The following is a 26,755-nucleotide window of genomic DNA, read 5'->3' on the forward strand; positions in this document are numbered from 1 at the left end:
TTTTTTAAGGAATAAAGATCACCGTAAACCCAGAATCAAAGGCAGTCTTGGCTGGACAGTTTGTGAAACTGTGTTGCCGGGCAACTGGACATCCCTTTGTACAATATCAGTGGTTCAAAATGAATAAAGAGGTAACTTTTTATTTTTTATTTTTTTATTTTTTCAATATATGAAATTTATTGTCAAATTGGTTTCCGTACAATACCCAGTGCTCATCCCAAAAGGTGCCCTCCTCAATACCCATCACCCACCCTCCCCTCCCTCCCACCCCCCATCAACCCTCAGTTCTCAGTTTTTAAGAGTCTCTTATGCTTTGGCTCTCTCCCACTCTAACCTCTTTTTTTTTTTTTCCTTCCCCTCCTCCATGGGTTTCTGTTAAGTTTCTCAGGATCCACATAAGAGTGAAACCATATGGTATCTGTCTTTCTCTGTATGGCTTATTTCACTTAGCATCACACTCTCCAGTTCCATCCATGTTGCTACAAAGGGCCATATTTCGTTCTTTCTCATTGCCATGTAGTACTCCATTGTGTATATAAACCACAATTTCTTTATCCATTCATCAGTTGATGGACATTTAGGCTCTTTCCACAATTTGGCTATTGTTGAGAGTGCTGCTATAACCATTGGGGTACAAGTGCCCCTATGCATCAGTACTCCTGTATCCCTTGGGTAAATTCCTAGCAGTGCGATTGCTGGGTCATAGGGTAGGTCTATTTTTATTTTTCTGAGGAACCTCCACACTGCTTTCCAGAGTGGCTGCACCAATTTGCATTCCCACGAACAGTGCAAGAGGGTTCCCGTTTCTCCACATCCTCGCCAGCATCTATAGTCTCCTGATTTGTTCATTTTCGCCACTCTGACTGGCGTGAGGTGATATCTGAGTGTGGTTTTGATTTGTATTTCCCTGATGAGGAGCGACGTTGAGCATCTTTTCATGTGCCTGTTGGCCATCCGGATGTCTTCTTTAGAGAAGTGTCTATTCATGTTTTCTGCTCATTACTTCACTGGATTATTTGTTTTTTGGGTGTGGAGTTTGGTGAGCTCTTTATAGATTTTGGATACTAGCCCTTGTCCGATATGTCATTTGCAAATATCTTTTCCCATTCCATTGGTTGCCTTTTAGTTTTGTTGGTTGTTTCCTTTGCTCTGCAGAAGCTTTCTTTTTTTTTTTTAATTTTTTTTTAACGTTTATTTTTGAGACAGAGAGAGACAGAGCATGAACAGGGGAGGGGCAGAGAGAGAGGGAGACACAGAATCCGAAACAGGCTCCAGGCTCTGAGCTGTCAGCACAGAGCCTGACGCGGGGCTCAAACCCACGGACTGTGAGATCATGACCTGAGCCGAAGTCGGACGCTTAACCGACCAAGCCACCCAGGCGCCCCTGTGCAGAAGCTTTTTATCTTCATAAGGTCCCAGTAATTCATTTTTGCTTTTAATTCCCTTGCCTTTGGGGATGTGTCGAGTAAGAGATTGCTACGGCTGAGGTCAGAGAGGTCTTTTCCTGCTTTCTCCTCTGGGGTTTTGATGGTTTCCTGTCTCACATTCAGGTCCTTTATCCACTTTGAGTTTATTTTTGTGAATGGTGTGAGAAAGTGGTCTAGTTTCAACCTTCTGCATGTTGCTGTCCAGTTCTCCCAGCACCATTTGTTAAAGAGACTGTCTTTTTTCCATTGGATGTTCTTTCCTGCTTTGTCAAAGATGAGTTGGCCATACGTTTGTGGGTCTAGTTCTGGGGTTTCTATTCTATTCCATTGGTCTATGTGTCTGTTTTTGTGGCAATACCATGCTGTCTTGATGATGACAGCTTTGTAGTAGAGGCTAAAGTCTGGGATTGTGATGCCTCCTGCTTTGGTCTTCTTCTTCAAAATTACTTTGGCTATTCGGGGCCTTTTGTGGTTCCATATGAATTTTAGAATTGCTTGTTCTAGTTTCGAGAAGAATGCTGGTGCAATTTTGATTGGGATTGCATTGAATGTGTAGATAGCTTTGGGTAGTGTTGACATTTTGACAATATTTATTCTTCCAATCCATGAGCAGGGAATGTCTTTCCATTTCTTTATATCTTCTTCAATTTCAAGAGGTAACTTTTTAAATGTACTTTACTTTCTCAGTCATAAGAGAGAATGATAGTAAATTAATTAGCATCATTATCCTCAGCGTATGTTTTAGAATTTTGATCTGATAGACATGGCTGTGTTACTACTGAAGTAGTGAAAAATCATCATTTTGCTAAGACAGTCCCTTGTTATGTTAAAAAAAGGTAAGCAATAATAAAATCAATTCTTTAGTCACTAAAAATTGTGGAAATTAGAAATCACTCGGAGCAACAACGTTAACAGAGGGTAAATATTGCCAGTACATTCTAACATATCCATACAGAACTCCTTACAACAAATTATATTCCAACCAAAGTCTCGCTTTTTCTCGCTTTTTTTCTTTTTCTTTCTTTTCTTTTCTTTTTTTTTTGGAAAATAACTGTATTTTCCAAATACAGTTTCCAATATTGAGGGTGTGCACAGATGTCTCAGAACTTCTGGAATCGCTTCTTGCTGCCAGCAGCCTTCGCGACTTTGAGCACATTGAAGCACGGTCTTGCTCGAGGGCCGGCGCTGGCCCACTGTGACCGTGTTGCCCATCTGGATCCCCGAAGCAGGGGGACAGGTGCACGGGCGTGTTCTTGTGGCATTTCTCGAAGCGCTCGTCCTTTACCCTGCAGTGGAGGAGGTCTCGGTGGATGACAGCGGTCTTCGGCGTCTTCGTCCCGGTCACCACACCAGGCAGAATCCACCCTCGGATGGAGACATCAGCACTCAAGGGGCATTTCTTGTCAATACAGGGGCCCTCAGTGGCCTCCTTGGGCATCTTGAAACCCAGACCAGTGTTTTTATAGTTTCGTGGGAGCTTCTCCTTGCCAGTGTCTCCCATCAAGACCCCCTTCTTCTCTTGAAAGATGGTTGGCTGCTTCGGGTGGGCACACTCAGCCTGAGGGTCCACCATCTTCCCAACTGCCCGAAGAAAGGCAACCGAAATCTTTAATTAAGATATTTCCAAGGTGACATGGAAGGTTAATGGAATGTTATTTTAAACATTCCATGTAACTCTTATATCAAAAGATTTAGGCTATTGTGGTAGATTCTGAAGTAAAATTCAGGCTGGTGGAGGGGAGCGTTTATTCCTCTTATGGAAATATGGTATCCCTGCACCACCCAATAAGGAATTTAAAATCACATATTGGAATCCTTTTTTTCTTAAAAGTTCTTTGAGCTCTCTGCCATTGGGCTTTTCCCACCAGTCTGTCCGGCCCATGTTGTGTCTCACTTTAGTGGGCCTCTCTCCTCTCTCTCCACCTCCCCTCACTCCCTTTCCTCCTAGATTGTACCTTGAAACTCCCATATTCTTTTCACCCTGCTAGTCAAATAACTAAGCTTTCTTCCGAATTCAGTGCGAAGTCTACATTTGCAAACCTGAAACTAAGTTAAAGAGCCATTCTGAGACTATCATCTTTCCTTTAATGGGATCATTCTGTACCTTAGAAGAAATCTGTGGTTTTGTACAGTTTTTCATTTCCATCCCTTACGCACAAGTAAGGTAGAGCAGCCAAACTGTAGTGAGAGATTGCGTGTAGCCTCTGGTGTTAGGCCTCTGTTGGAACCCTGACTAGCGTTATTAGTCATGTGAATTCCTGTCATCCGGGGTTATGAGGATTTAATGGACAGGAAGTTTCATACACTAGGCTTTCAAGAAATGGTAACTAAAGTTATTTTTAACAGGGCACCTGGTTGGCTCAGTCAGTTGAGCATCCAGCTTCAACCCTGGTCACGATCTCGCTGTTTCTGGGTTTGAGCCCCAAGTCAGGCTCTGTGCTGACAGTTCAGAGCCTGGAGCCTGCTTCAGATTCTATGTCTCCCTCTCTCTCTCCCCCCTCCCCTGCTCACACTGTGTTTCTCTCTCTCTCTGAAAAATAAATATTTTTTAAAAATTTTTAATAAAAAATAAAAATAAAGTGATTTTTAACATTTTCTCAATTGCAAAGTTGCTTTTATTTTAATAAATGCCTTCTGAAAGAGAAACAACATAAAACTTAAGAGTATCATTTGTAGGGGCGCCTGGGTAGCTCAGTCGGTTAAGCGTCTGACTTCGGCTCAGGTCATGATCTCATGATTCGTGAGTTCGAACTCCTCATTGGGCTCTCTGCTGTCAGCGCAAAGCCTGCTTGGGATCCTCTCCCTCTCTCTCTCTCTCTCTCTCTGTCCCTTCCGTGTTCTCTCTAAAATAAATAAACATTAAAATATATATATATATATATCATTTGTAAAATATGCCCTGGTTTGAGAAAGGTAAAAATGTAGGGGGTGGGGAGTACTTCTTAGATTTGAAGAGTTATAATAGACTCTAAAGCCCTCACAAGTCGAGTTGTATTGAACCATTCTTTTTTAAATATCTTTTTTTAGGGGCGCCTGGGTGGCACAGTCGGTTAAGCGTCCGACTTCAGCCAGGTCACCATCTTGCGGTCCGTGAGTTCGAGCCCCGCGTCAGGCTCTGGGCTGATGGCTCGGAGCCTGGAGCCTGTTTCCGATTCTGTGTCTCCCTCTCTCTCTGCCCCTCTCCCGTTCATGCTCTGTCTCTCTCTGTCCCAAAAAAAAAAAAAAAAAAAGTTGAAAAAAATATCTTTTTTTAAAAAAACGTTTATTCATTTTTGAGAGACAGAGACAGACAGAGCATGAGCGGGAGAGGGCCACAGAGAAAGAGGGAGACACAGACTCTGAAGCAGGCTCCAGGCTCCGAGCTGTCAGCACAGAGCCAGACAGATGCGGGGCCTGAACCCAGGAACCGTGAACCGTGAGATCATGACCTGAGCCCAAGTCAGCCGCTTAACCAACCGAGCCTCCCAGGCACCCCTTATTGAACCATTCTTATGTTCATGAGGCTATTTTAAGAACTATTCATTTTTATTTTTATTCTTTTGAGCTTTTTTATTCTGAGAGAGAAAGAGAGCATGCTCACACAAGCAGGGAGAGGGGGAGAGAGAGAATCCCAAGCAGGCTCCATCCACACTGTCAGCGCAGAGACCGATGCGGGGCTTGAACCCACAAACAGCGAGATCATGACCTGAGCCAAAATTAAGAGACACTTAACTGACCCAGCCACCCAGGAGCCCCTTAAGAGCTGTTCATTTAACAGATACCTGATGAGCACCTGTTTCGTGCTAGGCCAGGATCTCAGGCCATGATGATGAAGCACTGACACGCAGGGTTCTGCCCCCTCTCCCCACCCTGCCCCCAGTGGGGAGAGACAGTAAACAAATAAGAGAGTTCTTTGAGCTCAGAACCATGAGGAAAATAAACAGGGTGATATAAAGTGAGATGCACTGAAGTCTTAAGCAGGAGAAATAACATGATGGGATTTACGTTTTTAAAACACAAGGCCCCTGCTTGGAGAGAAGCAAGAGAGGAGCAAGAGGCCCAGTTAGCCGGCGCCCGAGCTGGCCTGGGCATGATGGCAGCACGGCTAGAGTGAGGCCATGCAGCGGGAGCAAAGTGCCCAGCCCAGGTTACTTTAGAGGCAGAGTTTAACCAGCCCCGATGGAAGAAAAAGGAAGGGAGATCAAGGATCACCCCTGGATTGGTGACTGAAGCATCTGGGGATGTGTTCTATACTGAGGTATTGAAGGTTGGGAGAGAACTAGACTTAGGGAGAAAAAGCAAGGATGTGGTTTTAGATGTGTTAAGTTCGAAATGCCTGTTAGACATCTGCATGAATCAGCTGGGCAGTTTGGATATCTGGAGACACATTGGAAGTTTATGTTACGGAAGAGGACCCAGTAAAGGGACTAAGAAAAAATCTGCAAGAGGGAAGGGAGGACATCCAGCAGAGAGGGATACGAAGCCTCAAGGGGAAAGTATTGTAGGAAGAAAGGGGCAGTTCACATTCTCGGTGCTGCTGAGAGGAGGGGATGTGGGTCAAGGGAGGTTTGTTTGGGGTGTTTTTATTTATTTAAGATACAGAGTACTAGAGTAGGTTTTTGAGAGTGATGCGATAAAAGAAACGGATGCTAAAGCAGGGAGAAAATCGCCAGGAGCAAGGGAAGAGCCTGGGATTGGCAGAAGAGGAAGAGGTTTTCCTCTACCCTCTTAGGTTCAGCCTCTGGGTGCCTGTGAATTAACTGATGAAGTACAGATTAACAAGAGAAAAAGGTTTTTTTCCTATGGGAACTTACAAAGGAAGTAGCTCTGTGAATAAGCCAGCAGCTTACATACTTACTTAACAGGGAAAAGGGAGGAGGGAGAAAGACGTGTATGGGAAGAATGAGTGGGTTTCTCTAGGAAATGCGAAGAGGTTTCTAGAAGAAGAAACAGATAAGAAAGTTTGTGACAATATTTCTTCATGCGGGTGCAAGTGGTCTTTCATCATCACGGCCATAAAACTCCTCCTGGAGAGGGGATTTATGGTAGGTTTACTCTTAGTCTCCCTCCCGGATAAAGTCACCCTGAAGGAGGAATTTCCGGTAGCCTCATTTCCCGGAAGTTTTTGCTTTTAGTCAGATAGGGGAGTCGCTGGGAAAGCCGCTTTCTGCAGTCTGTTCATCCCGGACGTCTTCAGCTTGAGCTAGTCTGCCTACCAAGCCTCACCATGGTGCCAAGTGTAGCTCGCCATCCCAGCTGTCAAATCTTCAGCAAAATGCCCTGGGCCTGGTGCAGGTTCTGAGGGGGTGAGAGTTGAATTCAGTTGGTTGGGGTTTGGAGAGAGAGAGAGATGAACTTACTAAACTACGCTTGCAAGGAATCTAACGGAATGAGGTACACGACTCAGCTCCTTGGCAACATGCCGGAGGTGGGTGGCCCTTACAGATTAATGAGTAAAGGGGAAAGAAACCTTAATGTGGTGACCAAAGCCCTGAGGGGAGAGCTTGGGAGACCCTTGGACGGCCATCCTTCTCATCACCGACACGCTTTCCATAGCCCTTCTCCGCCCAGACCCTGAAAGAAGTGTAGTAGTTAAGGAGTTTGTCCTCTTACAGAATTTTGCAGATGAAAAAATAGGGTCTCAAGGTAAAAAAAAACAAACAAAAAACTTGCTTATGTGTATTCGCAGCTAATTTGGCCATAACTGAAATTAATAGCCAGGCCTAACTTTCTGTGTTACTTATACATTTGCCATTGTAGATTTCTTTGAATACTGATGATTTGAACAGTTTTAAATGACAAAATAGACAATTTTCTGTTTGGGGAAGAACTATGGGAAAGAGCTTAACTCTCTGGTTAATGCATTTGTAAAAGAGTGTGGATTTCTAAGACTTTAATCTTAAATTACTCAAAATGTTGCTTGGTTGTTTTTTTTTTTTTTAAGTAAAAAATATTTCAGGACTTGAGAAAAGATACGCTTTTCAAAGCTCCGGGGAAATCAACACATTTTTTACACAGCACACTTTACAAGGCGTGTTTTGATGAGTCATTCATTTACATTCTCTTACTGATTCTTTCACAGATTCCAAACGGAAATGCATCAGAACTAATTTTTAACACCGTGCACGTAAAAGATGCAGGCTTTTACGTCTGTCGAGTAAATAACAATTTCACCTTTGAATTCAGCCAGTGGTCACAGCTGGATGTTTGTGATGTCACAGAAGTAACAGGAAACCTCCAGGGTAAGTGATAAATTAAATTGAATACTGGAATGGGAATCGCCTTACTTTATTTCAGATGTTTAATTTCATAGCATCAGAAATAGTACCGGAAGCTCACATGTGTACTTATCACCAATAGAAGATCACCAGTTGCTAAGATTTTTATCTCCTGTGCTTTGATTCCTTCTCGGTGAAGGTTGATATGTATACACATATATACGTATATGTAGATGCCTTAAGATGACCTGGAACCTCAGACTGGCCCTGGTACTGACCTCTGGGAACTTCTTCTCTTTCTTTCTCCACTGTATATTTTTCTCCCAAACACTCGTATTACTCTGAGCATACTGTGTTGTGGAATAAAACCTCTAGAGTCGATGTTGACATGAAAGGGCGCGTATCGTTCACTGCAGTAAAGTGTTTCAATCAGACTGTTTTTCTAGTCCTTGTCATCTATCTACTTAGTCCAGTAACTGGTATTGATTTAAAAACTCAGTCTGATCTAGAGTCGCGGTCAGATGTTATTTTTCTTATTCACACTCACAGTCAAGAACCATATTCTTTGTCATTTTGCCAGACAAAAAGAATAGGTGGGAAACAGACTTTGTTACCAGTCTGTCTTCCATTCTTCTGTCTCAGTGTAGCTTTTCCTATACCTGAATAAACAATCTCTAAAAATAGTCATGATGAAGAAAACTATTTTTATCTTTCTTGAATATTTCTGTGCATGTAATGAACTTTAATATGTTTATAAGTGAAATCCTCTGCATGCAGAGGACATTTGAGTCTAGCATGAAGCATGTATGTATGATTTACATGGTGGGATTTTACATTCTTACGTAAGCATGAGACAAAGGCAGTGTGATGGAAAGCCAGACGCTGGCCATGCTGTCTGTTATACTGTGTGTGTTGTGTAGAACAAAAAGCATCGAACAGAGTAAAAGGTGATGTGTGTATATGAGAAAGTTAATTATATGATATCATCCCAGTACATTCTTTTGTATATTTTAGTCCTGTTTACTTTCTCTTTGTTGATAAGAGGATGTGAACTGTAGAGTTTCCAGCCAGTTCCCCATATTAGAGAAGAACTAAAAAGAGAGTATAAAAGAAAATAAGAGAAAGAACACTGGTGAATTAAGGTGTCAAAAAAATAAAATAGCCTCGCTGGCCTTATTTGTGAAGCCTAATTGCTTTTAGCATATAGAGGTATTTTTTTCCCATTTTCTTTGTACCAAATTTGTATTAAACCTAAATATCTTTCTCGATGGCGGTGTTTGTGACCCAGCCAGTAGACTCCCACGGTGTGCTTTTTTGGGTTCCGCCCCTCCCCCTGATTTTGTCAGAGTCTTCACCTTGTTTGAATTGAACTGTTTTAGAAAAATGAAAAAAAATAAAGTTAAGTGCATGAAATCCTATTCGTTCAGCAAAGACTGATCACCTGCCGTGTGTGAGACACCAACTTTCAGGACAGAGACTTGGGGCTGTGTTAACACTGGTAAGACCTCCTTCCTTGAGGACTTTAGAGCAACACGAGCGTTCAATAAATAACTCTCTCTAGTGTCTACCTCAGGAAGAAATGCTAGTGATAGTCCATTCATATTTATTCCATGCTGAGAACAAAACCCCTCCTTTTAATAAGCTAAACAGTAGAATGTAGCACTTTCTGTTTGAAATATGAATATCACTCAAGGTGTTAATAAGTCATTTGCCCCCACCAAAAAGATTCTGTGGCCAAACACACGTGAAAACCGCTTGAACGATTTTCCCTTCTTGAATACACAAAGCATACTAATGATTAAAGCTCTGAGAAGTCCTGCAATAAAAAATCTGTGTAACTGTATTTAACCCAGAATTTTCCAAACTTACTTGTCTACAGCATCCTGTTTTTTCTAGTTTTTTCAAAAGTTTTTATTCATTTTTGAGAGGGAGACCGAGAGAGAGGAACAGAGAGAGAATCCCAAGCAGGCTTTGCAGTGTCAGTACAGAGCCCGATGCGGGACTCAAACTCACAAACTGTGAGGTCATGACCTGAGCCGGAACCAAGAGTTGGGCGCTTAACCCGCTGAGCCACCCCGGCGCCCCTCTACAGCATCCTTTTATCCACAGAACATCTCTTAGTATTTCTAGAAGTGCCACAGTTTTATGAAACAGAGTTTGGGGAGAGGCTAGTAAGGGTTACAAAAAAATTAACTTGAAAACACTTTTTTTTTTTTCAGTTAAAAGGAAAAAAGTATTGTTAACCTAGAGATTTTATTTATGTTCAGTGATATTTTTCTCTTAATTTCAGGGAGTTTGGATGGCATCTCTGAATCCAAGTTGCAAATCTGCGTTGAACCAAGGTCCCAAAAGCTGATGCCTGGCAGCACGTTGCTTTTACAGTGTGTTGCTGTTGGAAGCCCTATTCCTCACTACCAGTGGTTCAAAAATGAGTCACCATTAATACATGAGACAAAAAAGCTATACATGGTAGGAAGTTGGTTATTTGCGTATTTTGTGTGTTGATACAGAAAATAAATAGTATAATTAAAAATTAAGACAGACATTAAAATTCATATCCTTTGGGGAGTTTTCACGTTTTCCTTGTTTTCTTTTCAAGTCCCTTGTTGTTCAATATTAACTGATTCTTACATTTTTTTTTTATTAAAAAAAATTTTTTTTTAATGTTTATTTATTTTTGAGACAGAGAGAGACAGAGCATGAACGGGGGAGGGTCAGAGAGAGGGAGACACAGAATCTGAAACAGGCTTCAGGCTCTGAGCTGTCAGCACAGAGCCCGACGCGGGGCTCAAACTCACGACCGCGAGATCATGACCTGAGCCGAAGTCAGCCGCTTAACTGACTGAGCCACCCAGGCGCCCCCTGATTCTTATATTTTTAAAAGTACTGGAACATAACACTAGCCCACATCTAAGGGCTTATACTAAAATGTCAGATAGTATTGCGCCTAACTTACCATTATTAGAGTCACTAATATTGGCCTGCTAATATTTAACCTAATAAATGGAAATGATGTAAGAATATCTAAAGTCCTCTGAGATCTTATAGGTTTTTTCCTGACTTCAAAATAACTTTTTCTCCAAGCCAATTTAGATTAAAATTGAGAAGGAAATGTGTGTGTGCTCTGATATTGATAATAGGTGCCTTATGTGGATCTGGAACACCAAGGGACCTACTGGTGTCACGTATATAACGATCGAGACAGTCAAGATAGCAAGAAGGTAGAAATCATCATAGGTAAGCAGTCTTACTCAGTGTTCTCACGAATGGAGTACAATACAAATTACTTAAAATGAAACATGTAAGCCCCGGAAATTCTACTTTTTACCTCATTCTATTTAATGGTGTGTTAAGTCTCAGGAGTTACGTTGTTTATATAGAAATGCGAGAGAATACTTACTTCACAATCATAAACGTTTGTGGGGAAAAAAGTATTCTTTAAAAACTTTAGTTATCAAAATCTTGATTTAAGCGGGAAGAGAGTTTCAATAGCACGTCTTTTTAAAACGGAGCACTACAGACCTAGAAAGGAAAGAATGATTACCAACCAACAATCCACATTATGAAGTTCGTAATTTGGGAGTTGTTCTGTTCAGGCTTACTGCATTTATAGTGAGGTCGTCCACAGTAGGAGATGTCGATGCACATGTTGGTTTGCCAACATATTTGTATGATATTTATTTCTCTGTTTACCTGATGGCTGCCCTTCCTGAGAGCATGAATTACACTGTATTCACATTTGTTTTCTCTGGAACAAGGAAGAACAGATGCAGTGGAGTGCACTGAAGGTAGCGTAATCCTTTGGTTTGAACCCGAATACCCTGCATGCTGGTTCCTCTGGGGAGCGGTGGAGTGCTCTGTCTAGCCTGCTGAGTGCAGCGATGGAAAAAATACTAGCTATAAGAAAGAGATTTCGCTGAACGATACTGTATCTCAGTGTTAAGGTTCGTAAATTGCCAGCGACACTGTCAAATGGACACACGTAACTAATTTACACGTGACTAATTTCCAGTTGACCTTCTATCGCATACCGCAGCGTTACTGCACATCTTCTGAATAGGAAATACTTGCCGTTAATTCTTAATGTTAAGTTTTACCTAGACAGTCTGTTAAAGAGACGGATGGCTGTACTATCATGGATAGCCATTTGGATGATCGCAGCCATCCTTTTAGCCACGGTTGCGTGCTGCTCTGATGCGAACATGCTTTCCGCGAGAGTTTCCTGCGAGAGTTTCAGGACAGGCAGTTTCTTGTGGAGCACATGTTTTGTCCGGTATCTGATATTTGTTTCAACGTAAACAGTTTTACAAATGAAGATCCATTTTTGAAGCTACAAGTCTATAGATGAATCCATTGTGTCATCTTTGTCATAGTGTATAAAGAGAACCGGACAAGAATTCAGCATAAGCTTTTAAGTTGTTTTAATTCTGTGAAGCATTGCGTATAAGTTCTAATGAGTAAATTGTAATACTTAAGTTACCTCCTTCCCTTAGTATATCACATTGTTTCACGAAATTCAATTTGTAGATAGCAAAGTATTTTTTCAATTCCTGCTTTACACTTTTACTTAACCTTGGGCTCCACGTGGGTAAAGTAAAAAAAAAAAAAAAAAAAAATGATGTTAAATCTTCTGGTTCCTGGATTTTCCTGTCTTTCATTTCTCTGTGGTGTCACATTGAAGTGCTGTAATTACTGGTCTTGTCCCAAAGCATACTTTTGACCAAGAACTCTCTAGCATAAAGGGATCCCAGTCCTGTTGTCCACAGGGGCCTTACATGAGAGAAGTTCTGTGAAGAAATCCTAACAAACTCGTCCTCCTCCTCCTCTTACTCCTTTTTTGCCTGGTTGCATGATTTTCTCCACCTTCCTAACGTTGGATATCTCTAAGAACTAACATACACACTAGCACTGCTGTTTGGCTCTAGGGCAATGCATGGAAATCACCGTCCTGCTGGGGTGCTGCTATGGGGTGCCTGTATGATTCTCTGTGGTTTTCACAATGGCAAACATTATTAAATTTTGATTTTCACACAAATCTCAGCACGCTTGGAGATGAAGATCCAACTATGCAACTACTTCAGGAATTTCCAATGGAAAAATTAGATCCAACTTTTCTTTCTCAAAGAGCGTAAAAGTTGAGATGTTTTCTAATTGGCAGATTAACACATACCATTAACAGTGTCCCACTTTGTATCTTTTTTGGTTTTTTTAGCCTGCAGAATATGATGTTACTTACTTCATTTTATGAATTTTGTTAAAGATACTTAATCAGGACAAAAGTGGGGATTGAATAGGTGAAGCTTGGGATTTTTTTTTTTTTTTCAACATTTATTTTTGAGAGACAGAGACAGAGCATGAGTCCGGGGCAGAGAGAGAGGGAGACGCAGAATCCAAAGCAGGCTCCAGGCTCCGAGCTGTCAGCACACAGCGCGACCCCGGGCTCGGACTCACGAAACATGGGATCATGATCTGAGCCAAAGTCGGACACTTAATCGACTGAGCCACCCAGGCGCCCCAAAGCTCAGGATTTTCTTTAGGGCAGTGAAACTATTCTGTATGCTCATCGTAACAGTGAATACTTGCATGCAAGTTTTTAAAAACATTTAGTAGGAGGCCAGAGGAGGGGGAATCCCTGGATGGAATGCAGAATGTAACCAAAGAATCTAAATGTATTACAAATGTAAAGTGAAGAGGGGATGGAAGAACAAGGTGCTGACCCAAGTAACTAGAAATGAATGACGTCTGTAAGAGAAGCAAGAGAAATTGTAGAGAGCTCTGTACAATTGATGTAGTGATTATTGATGATACTCTTTAGTTGATTTTACACCACAGAGAAGAATAAGTTCCTTCATGACATCTTATGAACAATGTAACATTTATAGTTTATTGTTCGTGTTAATTGGCATCTTCATAAGATTTACAAAGGAGAAACAGATGGCTATAATGTCATGGGTATTTGCTTAGATGATTTTATCTCTCCTTTAGGCAGAGAGTGCAGGTTAATAATTCTGAAACTACTGTACCTCCAAAACACATTACATTGGTCTAACCATGAGAAAAGCATCAACTAATTCAAACTGAGAGAGATGCTACAAAGCACCTCACCAGTAATCTTCACAACTGTCAAGGCCATCGAATCAAGGAAAGGCTCAGGAACTGCCACAACAAAGAACCCAGAGGGGCATCAGAAAATGTAATGTGGTGTCCTGAATGGGGTCCTGGAAAAAAAAGAGAGAGAGAGAGAGAGAATATTAGTGGTTCATTAGTTGTGACAGATACACCTTACTAAATACAAGACGTTAAAATAGGGAAACTGGTGTTTACAGGAACTCTCTTTACTCTCTTCACATTAGTTCTGTAAACCTCAAACTGTTGGACAAGTAAGAGTTTTTGAAAAAAGAAAAAATCATTTGAGATTGTTTCTTAGTTTCAGGAAGTTTACAGTTGAGGCCACAGACCTATCCCTTGACTCTTTTTTGTCCCAAAGGCCAGAATAGCTAAAACTCTGAACACATCATGAAGGAGTCTGTTCAGCTTTTTGCCATTCAGGGAGCACAGTCATGACTTTGAAGTCCTCGCTGACCCCAGCAGCCTTTCTCCGTGTTCACTGCTTGCGCGCCTCCTCTTGGAAGGTGTTTGGAAAGTTCTAAACTGAACATGCCTGAATAGCTTGAAACCTACCTCTTTGATTGGTCTGACTGTTTGTGCCACGTGGGCAGTGTGATTATTTAAAACTAATCTATTTTCTCTTACTTCATTTTAGATGAATTAAATAATCTCGGATGCCCTGGTGAGTAATATAAATGTAAAATGTTAACTTGAATGTAACAACTTAAAGGTACTGCAGATATTCTTTGGCCACAGTGGTAGTACTAAACTTTTTTCTTTACTAAAGTAATACAGCGGAGGATTGAAATTGGTACTTCTATGAAGTATAATTTCATGCAAGCGAAAGTATTGAAAATATTCTAGATTACAAGACTGTACAGACAGAAGCATGCTGCAGCCACAGAAAATATCAATGTATATTTTTATCATTGTGTACATGACTCTGGCCTAAAAAGGCAGTTACAGGGGGAAGTGCATGATCTTTAATTTGAAAGGCAAGAAACGGTCTGTGAAAGAATGACGGGGGTAACGTTTCTGAACTTGCCAGACTCCTGGGTTCAGAGTTGCTCAATCATAGAACACACCTGAGCTAGTCGGGTGGCTTGTCTTTCTCTGAAGCAAGAGAGGATCACTGGTGCTGTACAGAGATACAGGCGGTCGTTGACCATGAAGAGACTGACAGCAGAAGTTTCCGTCACCCTGGCCACTTCTGACCAGATCAGATGTCTGAACAAGCGAAGCTGACGGGAAAGCCTTAGCTGTGGTGACACACATAGTAGTGCTGAGGACCACGTCAAGACAGGGGACGTCAGCATGGGCCTGAAATCCTGAAAGGCAGTGATGGAGCCTGTGAAAATATCTGGAAATGAAACCTTACACAAACAGTTGAAGGAGGCAACTACGTCATTGAATATTTACAGCGATCCCTCTTACTTCCCGGCAGGTCATTTCTCATTATTTTAGCACCGTAACTAGCCTACTTAGTTTCGTGCCCATATTTGACTAGTCAGCGTCTGCCATTGTGAGCAGTGACGGGGCTGTGCCCCCTACGCAGATGCAAATTAGACAGACCGGGTCGCCTCCCTTACGGGGGTGCTGTCCTGCTGAAGAGTCTCGTGGGACTGTGCTTCAGACTCCAGACCCACACAGAATTAGGCCTTTTCCTAAATTGGCCTCTTATTTCTTGCCGTTCAGTGAACACTGTGAAAAGTTACCTCGGGAAAACTTTTATGAGAAACCGCCGCTAAGCCTCGGAGATTTTCTTGGCCCCCTCTTTCATTCTATCCTGATTCCTCAAGAATCAAAAGATGCCCCCCAAAGTGAGGCTTTGAAAAAGAGAACGTTTAAAAACTTGTAACAGGCTCCGGCGTTTTATATGGGCTGTTAAAAACGCAAACAGAGTTACCCTGTGTTGTGGTGGACACATCGCTGACTCCACTCCCATCTTTCCCTGTGGCTTCTCCCGCGTGCTCCTGGGCGTGGGAGGTATTTGGCTCTAGGTATACAGATGGCGGAAAGTACAGACTATGGAACGAGGCTGACTGGCTCAGTTCCTTTGAGCCAGCTGCTTCATCTCTCTGTGCTCGGATTCCTTATTAATGTGATGGTGGAAAGAAACACCTCGGAGACGAGTTGAGGTTTATTTGAATCCGTTACATTTAAAGCACGCAGAACAGGACCCGGCAGACGTTCAGAAACCGTTCGGCGCTTCTGCCGGTGCCTGGTGCCACCACCCGCCGTCTTCAGACTGGTTTCTACGCGGCCTGTTAAAGATCACTATCCCCAGCCGTGGTGCTGAATTTCCGAAAATAGTCCCCTGTCCCGAGTCTAACTCTGCCCATCCAGGTATGTTTATCAAGAGTCTGAAAATCTTAAAATTATTGGTTAGCCGTTAGGAACCACATTCTGTCCTTTGCTGCTGCCGATCCTGCTGCTCATTGGTTCTGTGTATCTTTAACCCTGCAGATATTTGTATCACCGACAATAACATCCTATCTTTCTTGCATTTTTATCTTTTTGTAGACCATGAAGAGCAAACGGGTGATCAGCCTTTGGGTGAGTAGAGCTTTAAAATGCTTGGCCAAAATACAACTTTGCGGCGCTTTTATGGTGATCACGAAGGGATTCGAGACATTTTAATTTGGCAGCTGTTCCAAATACTTAAGTGACGTCGAGACCAGATGTTTTATTTTGGATATTGCTAAAAGAAATTACAGCACATGGGGCTTAAAGAGATTATGAATTCAGTTTCTGGGGCCTAGCCAGCTTCTCTGGGGGGGATTTCTTTGTTTTGGCAACACGCAAACAAACAGGTAAACAAGAAACTTGTACGCGTTACAGAGAAGTGATGAATACGATCTCTTGGTGGGGTTGGAGGTTGGAGAAGCAGCGGAGAGGTTGCGATAGCAGCTTTACGTTTTAAAGGAGAGAAAGACCTGCCAGATGGAACAGAGTTTCGTAAGCACACAGTTGTAGACAGTGAGCCAGTGTGTTGTATTCTGGGGACAGCCAACAACACACAGTCCCCTAGAGCACAAAGAGAAAGCGGGGGAGAGGTCGGAAGACACCAGACCTTGAGGAGCCCCGTTTGTCTCGCGAGCCATTGGAAGGAGACTTGTTGGTAGAGGGCTGAGAGTTGTCTCTCTTAAAGGCCAGTCTTGTACGGGTGTAGAAAGTAAACTGGAGGGCAGTGATGTTCTTGGGGGCTTTTTTCTTTTCTTTTTTTTTTTTTCTTTTTTTGGTTAGGAAGAAAGTTAAGAGACCGTTGCAGTAGTCAGTAGTCTAGATAAGAAATCACTAGAATCTGAACTAAGATAGTACCAGTGAGAACGCAGGAGACGAAGCAGACTCAAAAGATCTTGAGGAGATAGAATCAGTAAGCTGTTCTTATCACCTTGCTGTAGGGCATAAAAAGTAGACAGGCGTCACCATGCTTTCTCGGATTCCTGCTTGGACCACTAGGTGGGCAGCGATACAACCCACTGAGTTAGAGGACACAGAATGAAAAGCAAGATTCAGGGGATAGGTGACTATCCATTTGAGACCTAACCCGTCTGAGGTATTTGCATCACATTAGGTGAAGACACACGGCAGCCGGCGGCAGCCGGTTGTATGTATGGATCTGGAGCTGTAAGGGAAGGCCAGGATTAGAGACACAGGAGCATCATCAGCGTAGAGGTGGAAATTCAAACCGAGGGGTAGCCCGCAAGAGATTGCCAAAGGCCACAGAGAAAACGGCACAAACTGGGTAACCTTTGGAGGGAGCAGGGGGCCCATAGAGTATTTTTTAACCATTAGAATAATTTGTCACTAATCAGATACTATATAAAAATCTAGATTTCTAGGTTCTTTTGAAAAGTGGTAGCTTTTGACCGGTAGCTACGGCTGAATAGTGGCCGCCCCTTGGCAGAGTGCTTGTGCCCCCCGTTTTCCTGTTGTACAGCTTCGGGCCTGCTTCACTGTCTCCCCCTTTCTCTGTCCTCCTCCCCTCCTTCCCCATTTGGTCTTGCCATGTTGCTAAATTTCTTTACATTGTGGCTGGGTCTCAAAAGCGGGAGTCGTCAAGGACTCCCTAAGGCTTAGCCCCAGAACTGGCGATCGTCTCGCCAAATTATGTTGTTCAAAGAGAATCACAGGGCAGCCCAGTTTCAGGGGTCGGAGCCTTGCTGAGGGCAAGGATGGGGTGGCTGCTCGGAGGTTCTCTTCTACCACATCTGTAAAGGTAGGCATGGACTAAGGAACTTGGACTTTATTTTGAGGGACATAGAGATGAAAAGATTCTGTCAGATTTGGGGCTAGTACTCCATTTTTGGTAGCCAAAGGTTTGTGTTTTGTGTGTGTGTGTTTTTTTTTTTTAATAGCACTTAATCTATGTCAAGTTTTTTTTTCCAGGGGCTCCTGAATATTATTTATTTTGGATGAGATGAGTAACACACTATTAGAATAATTAGATGTGGAACGAATGCTATAACATTGTGTCGCTTTTTAAAGAATATATTGCGTTAAGCTTTGGAAGATGTCTGGGATCACGTAGTTAAAATACCTTTCTGAAGTGGTTTTATTATTCTGTTGTTTAATCAACTGGCATTTATGTTTCCTTTTTCCAATAAATGGTTTGTGTTCAAGAAATTGTGGGTGGCTCTTACAGTAAATGTTTTTCTTCAGAAGATTTCTTCCATTTATTTTTATCACTTGAAAACCATCATGAATTGCTTATGTAGCTGCTATTTTGAAATTGTCTTTGATTCCTCACTCTTCTCTCCCCAGCTTTGCATTTTACCGCTTCTTGCTCTGTCATATCTCTGAAGTCTGGCTTTTCCTTTTCCTTCCTACGACCAATTCCCGGAATGGGTCTTTGTCATCTCTGTGTTGACCACTGCGGTCTGCTTCTCATCCCAAATACACCCCAGTTCACCTGTCATTCACAAGCAGATTGGGCAAGGTAAGATTTACTTACCCATCCTCTTCATTACCATTAAACTCGAGAAAATGCCCTGCGAAATTTTAGGAATTGGCTATTAAAAACTTATCATTGGGGAAAATTGTTTAAAGAGCTGTGGTCAACTATTGATACATAGATTTTAAGCCACAGAGTTCTCAAGTTGTTGAACCCTGGCCCTCTGAAAACTGTACCAGGTGTTCTTTCTAAGTAACAAAACCAGTGAATAAGGAATTGACATTGGCAAACACAAGCTCAGTTTGACAACTGGTCTTTTTTCCCCCAGACTCCAGTGATTTTTTTCTGGTACATCCCTTATACTTGTGTTTTGCCAATAAAACGTAGTCTAAAACATGTATTAGAATTAAATTATCATAATATTCCATCAGAATCACCTCTGTGATTTACAAGCACTTTACTACCTGAATAACTTTGGGAACCCATGATTTGGGCTGGAGCATGTAAGTCAGACATTCTCTTACTTCCCCTCACTTAGAGGTAGATTGCACTGAGTCTGTCACTGTATCGATGGGTCTGAATTCTGATAGGGTGGCTGGGCTCCCGGAAAAAGCACTGAAAATTTTCTTTCTGTGGATTAGTCAGGTAACAGTCTTGCTCTAGAGTGGGTACTTTGGTGTAAGGGTACATACCTAGTTTATTTAAGAAGAAATCTAAAAAAAAAAAAAAGATCCAAGAAAGGTTAAGTTTTATACTGCCTCCTGTTGGAATCTATCCTGAGTGTCCTCTGCTTTTTCAATGATTTTTAGAACTAAAGGCAGTTCAATAGAAACTTTATGGCTGAAGTAGTATATGAAGTAGTCTTGATAATTGGCCTTTTTCTTTTGAATAAAAGAAGAGATTATCATTTGTATAGGACTTGAAGTGACTTTTTACTGAATTAGAAATGTTTAAGGGGCGTCTGGATGGCTCAGTCGGTTAAGCGGTTAAGCATCCGACTCTTGATTTTGGCTCAGGTCACAGTCTCATGGTCTGTGAGACGGAGCACCGCGTCGGGCTCCATGCTGACCGTGCCGAGCCTGCTTGGGATTCTCTCTCTCTGCCCTTCCCCTGCTTTCTCTCTGTCTCAAAATAAATAAAAAAGCATTAACATTTTTTTTAATGTTTATCATTTCATTTTATTTCTAAAATATGTGTATTCATGAGAATAAGCAATTTGCAAGAAATCTCTAAGAATGTAAATACAGAATACAGATACCATGACCTAAAAGTATTGGGGCTTTTCACAAAGTAGGGTTTTCTTTCACTTTAAGAGAGTCCCATTCTTGGAGTTGGTGCTAGTTTTTCTCCAGACCTCACTTAACATTAGATTGAAATGTTCTGTGGAAAGAAAAGAAATTTCACCAAAGAGTTTTGATCAATTTAATGATTTGAAACATCTGAAATTCTATTCCGTATGGCAGACATCATGTCAGCAATGTGATTATTTGTGCCTGTTTCAGTTTCATCGAAGTCGTATTCATAATTTATAAATAAACTACTTAGTAGCACTTAGTGACAGAGGTTGGTCACCTAAGTCCTGGCCTGTGTCGGGAGGTGGCTCAAGGTCCTACCCAGTGTGGCTCTTCAGCCAAGTGCTCTTGTTACACCTTCCTCACTGCCCCCTGGTGTCTCCGTCACATTTCTGCCATGACCTGTGCTGCACATACGAGCCCTCCAGAAAAACATTGTAATAGGTTACTGCTGTCATGGCGCAGCCTCAACTCTTTAACCGCTAACCCCGCCCGCGACTAGCAAACGTATAGTTTTGAAGACCAGCCTTCTACAGCCATTTTTGGACAAGCAACACACGTGATAAAGCTAGGTGGTACTTTTTAAGGCATCGGTGTGGATCATTTTGCCCCCTGAAAATAGGAAAATTCTTTGTCTAAGAGTACACCTTTGAGCAGAGTCTCTGCACTGAGGTCAGAAAAGAAACTGTTAAGATATTCATACGAAAAGTTTTCACATATCCCTAAGGTCACCCAAATGACCTTTTTAAGAAACCAAAAGGAAACAATACATCAGCTGAGAAAATTCAGATACAGTTCTTGTTAAGTCCCTGCCTTTCTCTCCTCTTTGGTTTTCCCCTTGCTTGCTCTGATGAGAATTTGTCCTGTTCCTCTTTTTGGTATTTATTTTTGCTTTTTTTTTTTTTTAAGCCTTTTCCGCTGTCAGCAAAACAGAACCTAATTTGATGGGAACCCAGTTACTAACATTGGTTGTTTAAATTTGCTCTAAAAGCTAGTTGAATATTATACTCTTTATTTTTGTTGTAACTCAGTACAAGTATGTGGCTTCCTATGCAGTTCATCAATAGCCTTTGCCCGAGTGAGCACGAATAAGTCTACTCTCTGTTGTCTATCAGCCTGTGCTCCTCACTGGAGTTTTCCACATAAAGTAGTACCTCTAAAATGAAATTAAATTAGAACGAGATCTTAATTCGTAAAGCATACAATTTGTTATAATTCTACCATTTCCATAGGTCTTACTTTAATCTTAATCTTTATATCCTCCCTTTAAATCCCCTCTCTCTCTCTTTTTTTTAACAGCAAAGGACAAGGTTGCTCTTTTGATAGGAAATATGAATTACTGGGAACACCCCAAGCTCAAAGCTCCTTTGGTGGATGTGTACGAGTTGACCAACTTGTTAAGACAACTAGATTTCAAAGTTGTTTCGCTGTTGGATCTCACTGAGTATGAGATGCGAAATGCCGTGGATGAATTTTTACTCCTTTTAGACAAAGGAGTTTATGGTAAGATACTTACAGGCCTGTTTTTATAATTAGCCACTCTTTGTTGCACAAGTTAGGTTAAGCGGTAAAAATCAGAAAATGGTCCGATTTGATCATTGTTGAAGTGAACATGTTGTTGAGGTGAAGGAAGAGTTTTGTTCTTGTAAAGACGATGGATTTGATCTTCGTTCTGTAGCTCCATGTGAATAACTAATTAACTCAGTGTCTTTACTTTAATGTCTCTTGTGAAAACATTTTTGTTCTTATTAGAATAATTCTTTCCTGTCTTCGGTGATTTTGGTTTTTATTGATAAGAGCTGAAGTACAGTAAAGCTTAATGGCCAAATGGCAAATTGTATACTCATATATGTACAGTATTGCTGTGTGTGTGTGTGTGTGTGTGTGTGTGTGTGGTATGAAAGGTAGCCGAATGTACGTTCTTTATGTTTGTTTCCTTTTTCTAACTATGTCATGGCATTTTCTAATCCTTTAATGGGAACTGGAATTTAGCAAGGATTTGTTAGTGAATGAAACATACGAAAACAGTTTGTAAACTAAAGCTCTGTACAAACATAGTCAAAGGTGGACCTCCACAAAAATTCTAACAGTAAATTTTTAATCATTTTATTCATTCCCTCATGGAAATATGTTAGGAACACCACATATATGGTAAAGATTTTTTAAAGAGACAGAGTATGTTGTCAGGAGTAAGTAATCTCTTTGGTAACTTACTTTTTTAAATGAGGATAGCCACAAAAGGCAGGCCAGCCGGCGGGCTCACTTGGGCTGTATTTCACAGGGGGTGGGACTGTGATGCAGTGCGATCACATTTGATTGCCAGGGAAGTGGCATTTCCAGGCCTGTTATTAGGCATGCTGGTGATAAATAAAAAGTATCCGTTTGAAAGCTTTTATATCTTTCAAATTATTTTGCTTCAGTAATTTCTAAATAGATTAATTTCTAAATTCAGCCTTTTATTTGTAATGAGACTGATATGATGAGGTAAGCTTGGTGGAATTGCTAATGAGGCTCAAAGGATTTTTTAATTTTGTTTTTAGTGTTCATTTATTTTTGCGAGAGAGACAGAGTGCAACTGGGGGAGGGTCAGAGAGAGAGGGAGACACAGAATCCGAAACAGGCTCCAGGCTCCGAGCTGTCAGCACAGAGCCCAACGCAGGGCTCAAACTCACGAACCGTGAGATCGTGACCTGAGCCGAAGTTGGACGCTCAACCGACTGAGCCACCCAGGCACCCCTCATTCTCATTTCTTACTGAAATTGTCACCTTAGCTTTAAGTCCTTTGTCTACCTTAAACCAAAACTTTTAATTGCGCCTGTAAAGTAGAAAACCAGAAATATTAAAAAGTTGTGGCAAGAAGAGCTCAGCTTGTGCTGAGGCTTTGCCCCGATACAAAAACACCATCGGGGCGTGTGGGCGGCTCCATCGGTTGAGTGGCCCACTCTCGATTTCAGCTCAGGTCATGCTCTCACGGTTCGTGAGTTCATGCCCCACATCAGTCTCTGCACTGACAGCACAGAGCCTGCTTGGAATTCCCTCTCTCCTCTCTGCCCCTCCCCTGCTCGCTTGCTCTCGGCTCTCTAAATAAATAAATAAATGTTAAAGTTTTCTGTTTTGAAGCATTGTGCGTACCCCAGGCATCAGGCACATCTGATGCAGACATTAAGTGTGGCAGAGGCTTCGCGTCACAGGGCCTTCCTCCTGCACTGCGCCTTCACCTCCAGTTGACGGCCTGTGGGGTGGGGGAGGCCAAGGCAGAGCCGTGGGAGAATTTCAGCATGAACGACTTCAGTTGCGGAAAGCATACGCATCCAGGCTTATGCCCTTTTATATCATGTTGCCCATGGGTTTGTAAAAGAAGCAAAAGTTGCCCCAAAACAGAAAGTAGGTAACTCACTTTGAAAACATACATAAACCTAAAAAACACCCTCTGAGAACAGAAATAACTGATCTCTACTACATGTCCTCGAAGACAGGTGAAGGTAAAGATTTCTAGTTGTCACACGTAGATGGCTATGAGAGAGAGTAACTGAAATCCGCCCCCCCCCCCCCCCCACACTGTGCCTTCCTGCATTCTCCACCTGCTGCGGTTCAGCTGTGCTTTGGTGGAGAAGGATATTGGAGTCTGGTCAGAATATGGCCAAGTCTCGTTTACCCTGGAGGAGTCGTTCAGTTCAGAGCTGCGTGGTGAGGCGGGGACCTTAAGTCAGCTCGCTCGTGCTCAGTGCTCCGGCTTTTCTGCTGACTAGTGTGGAACCGTAACTAAGCTATTTAACTTTATAAGCAAAAAAGATTTATGAAATGGATAGACTAACTTAACGAAGTGATTGCAGAATAAATAAAGGTAAAATAATTATCCCCGTGCCTGGCACAGTAAAAGTATTACCGGTATAATTTCCTGAATTCCAGTTTGTCTGCATCTTTAGATGCGAGGTTTGAACCACATAGCATTCCACTCGAGGCCTCAATTAGAGAACCCCAGCTTTCATATGTTTTTATATATTAAGGTTCAGCCTAAGGTTTCATTTGGAAGAAAAAAAAAGGAGTTTTTTAAATGATAGTGTAGCGAAGCCATGGAAAACCAACTCACTGACATTTTATATTTTCTGAGAGTAAAGTTAACTAGAAAGCCAGCAGCAGCTTATAAAGAGACCGTGGAGTATAGCACAGCGGTTGGCCTGGCCAGCATCCAGACTCTGGTTCCGTCACTTATTAGTCATGTGGATTTACATGAACCATTAAACCTCTCAGTGTGTCAGTATTTCCATCTGTAAAAGGTGGGTGATAATATAACCGCCTGGTTACGAGAAGTACGAGGATTATAGGAGGTGATAACTATACAACTAAAGCACTTTATTCAGACTGTGTCTGGCACACAGGAAGAGCTATGTAGGCTGACGGTGACAGTGGTGGTGGCAGTGACTGTCCTCGTCAGAGCACTGTGCTAGGTGCACTGCAGCTCAACTCCGGTGGCACCGTCTTCCGTCTTGGCAATTCTCTTCCCTGTAAGCGAGAATAAATATCTGTAATAAACTATGTCCTTGGAAATCATGTTCCCAAGAAACAGGATTCCCTAAAGGTCTAATGGACAGGATTATATTTCTAACCACATTAAACTTCCTGTCATTTGGGGCGCCTCGGCTGGCAACTCTTGGTCGCAGGATCGTGAGTTCAAGCCGCATGTTGAGTGTAGAGATTACTTAAATAAGTAAATAAACTTAAAAAAAAATACTTTTGTCATTTTATAAAGATGCCTATTTTGTACCTCTACCCTTTGAGTAATGCGATAATTGATAAAATTAATTGGCAGTAATAGAGATGGGATTCTTAAAATACAAGGATTTGGCCTAGTTTGTTGTACATAAAAATGTTTAATCTCCTGCCATACTATTTGGATGTAGACTTTGATACAAAATGCTTCCACTTTCCATAAGTCATGTTGGGGCGGAGAAAGGTTTTTTGTTCTTGTAAGTGCCTTAATTTCAATGATTGCCGAGTGGGACGTATGGCATTGAAGTAACGGGCCATGCTTAGGTCTCCCTGGTTGACGGAGCTTAAACCTTCCCTTGAACTTGCTGCTTCTCCCAAGTTACGTCTCACTGGAGGCAGATGTGTCAAATGATACAGCGGGGACAATACTCAAGCTGCCTGGTTGGCTGTCTGAAGTAACATCAGTTGTAGAAATGGTACCGTTTCTACTGAAAATCAGACCCTTTATAGAAAGTTCTCTGGATCCAGCTCTCTCCTGATTGGTTTGCATTGTTAATTAATGCATTCAAAAGTATTTACTGAATTCCTTAATATATCCATAGCACAGATAAAGGAGTATGCTAGGTGTCGAAGGAGATACAGAAAATAAAGAACATGATTTATACTCTCAAAACTCTAAGTCCCTTAGTATAATGAGGAAAAAATCAAAAATGCTTTTTTTGGAGTTGGAACACCTATCAGCTGTATGATTGTAAGCAAATCACTTACCTTTTTCATTTTCTCACCTATAAAATATGGATATAAATCATTTAAACATTGTTATGTGGATTAAAATCAGTTCATGTATATGAACGTATTTTCAGAACCGTGAGAAAGCTATACAAACGTATAAGATTAAGGTCTCTTATGAGCATTTTTACCAAAGAAATTAAATATGCATAGAACTGTAAGGTGTCCCTAAAAGCCAGCGTGTGATTATGTGTCAGAGAGTGCTGCCACACGGCTTCACAGCAGGGAGAGACCGAAGTGTCAGAAAGCTGGAAACCAGGTGATAACCTGCTGAGGGTCCTGAGCTTGAGATAACCCTTGAGGAATTGCCATGATGTGGGTAGATGGGAAGGAGGGAGAGTAACTGAGGCAGAGTCGTGAAGGTTACAAATGAGCATACCTTGCTTTGGGAAGCGGTGAACAGACTGATGGGGAAGAGAGTCCCGTTTTAGACACAGGTGTCCCGCTGTGTGAGCGTTCCCAGGCCCAGACAGCCTTTTCTGGTACCTCCGGACACATCTTGCTGACGGATGCACAAGATACATTGAGATACAACCCAGATGCTCACAGACACAGCTCAGAGGTCTGGCGGTTTGCTGCCAGGATGCTGAGTGTGGATCCTGGGGAAGGAGCCGGCAGTGCCTCTCTCTCTGCTTGGCTGTGTTCTGCCTCCAAATGACTTGCTGCAAACAAACACTAAATGCCATTTCTGCTTTTTGCCTTTTTTTCATAAAAGCAAAACGTCTCAGGGCTCCTGGGTGGCTCAGTTAAGCGTCCGACTTTGGCTCAGGTCATGATCTCATGGTCCATGGGTTCGAGACCTGCATCTGGCTCTGGGCTGACAGCTCAGGGCCAGGAGCCTGCTTTGGATTCTGTCTCCCTCTCTCTCTGCCCCTCCCCCGCTCATTCTCTCCTTCCCTCTCTCCCTTCCTCTGTCTCTCTCAAAAATAAATAATCATTAAAAAAAAGTCCTCTTTAGATTCCTTTGGTTAGCAAAACCAGACATTGTAATGTGGGTCTCTCTTAAAGGCAGAGTGGCGTGGCACAAACTTTAAAAAAGGGGGGGTGGGGTGCCTGGATGTCTCAGTCGGTTCAGCGTCTGACCTCGGCTCAGGTCACGATCTCGCGGTTTGTGAGTTCGAGCCCCGCGTCGGGCTCTGTGCTGACAGCTCAGAGCCTGGAGCCTGTTTCGGATTCTGTGTCTCCCTCTTTCTCTGACCGCCCCCTGTTCATGCTCTCTCTCTCTCTCTCTCTCTGTCTCAAAAATAAATAAATGTTAAAAAAAAAAAAAGTGAGGGGTGCCTGTACTTGATAAAGAAGTATATAAATTCTACTGTTTTGAAACGTACAGTTCGG

The 26,755-nt window shown here is 42.1% G+C and overlaps 1 protein-coding gene, 1 long non-coding RNA gene and 1 pseudogene across 3 annotated transcripts in view; 1 reads left to right on the forward strand and 2 right to left on the reverse strand.

Moving 5' to 3' along the window:
- Nucleotides 1-26,755, forward strand: part of MALT1 (MALT1 paracaspase) — a 62,801-nt gene that overhangs the window by 20,943 nt on the left and 15,103 nt on the right. Inside the window, exons 3-10 of one of the 2 annotated variants that reach the window (XM_027069068.2) lie at nucleotides 10-131; nucleotides 7,489-7,648; nucleotides 9,915-10,093; nucleotides 10,765-10,861; nucleotides 11,383-11,412; nucleotides 14,388-14,414; nucleotides 16,256-16,288; nucleotides 21,221-21,424. In XM_027069068.2, the coding sequence (XP_026924869.1) occupies nucleotides 10-131; nucleotides 7,489-7,648; nucleotides 9,915-10,093; nucleotides 10,765-10,861; nucleotides 11,383-11,412; nucleotides 14,388-14,414; nucleotides 16,256-16,288; nucleotides 21,221-21,424 (852 nt within the window). The remainder of the gene's footprint in view (nucleotides 1-9; nucleotides 132-7,488; nucleotides 7,649-9,914; nucleotides 10,094-10,764; nucleotides 10,862-11,382; nucleotides 11,413-14,387; nucleotides 14,415-16,255; nucleotides 16,289-21,220; nucleotides 21,425-26,755) is intronic. The other variant, XM_027069069.2, reaches the window with a different exon arrangement.
- On the reverse strand, nucleotides 2,450-3,192 carry LOC106978906 (40S ribosomal protein S11-like; annotated as a pseudogene).
- Nucleotides 11,461-16,084, reverse strand: LOC128312354 (uncharacterized). The gene is made up of 3 exons (XR_008291501.1): nucleotides 15,639-16,084; nucleotides 14,818-15,060; nucleotides 11,461-13,842 (listed from the first exon to the last, which is right to left on the reverse strand). It is a non-coding gene; the product is annotated as an uncharacterized LOC128312354 (long non-coding RNA).

Source organism: Acinonyx jubatus, chromosome D3, assembly GCF_027475565.1.
Source record: "Acinonyx jubatus isolate Ajub_Pintada_27869175 chromosome D3, VMU_Ajub_asm_v1.0, whole genome shotgun sequence".
NCBI classification, from domain to species: Eukaryota; Metazoa; Chordata; class Mammalia; order Carnivora; family Felidae; genus Acinonyx; species Acinonyx jubatus.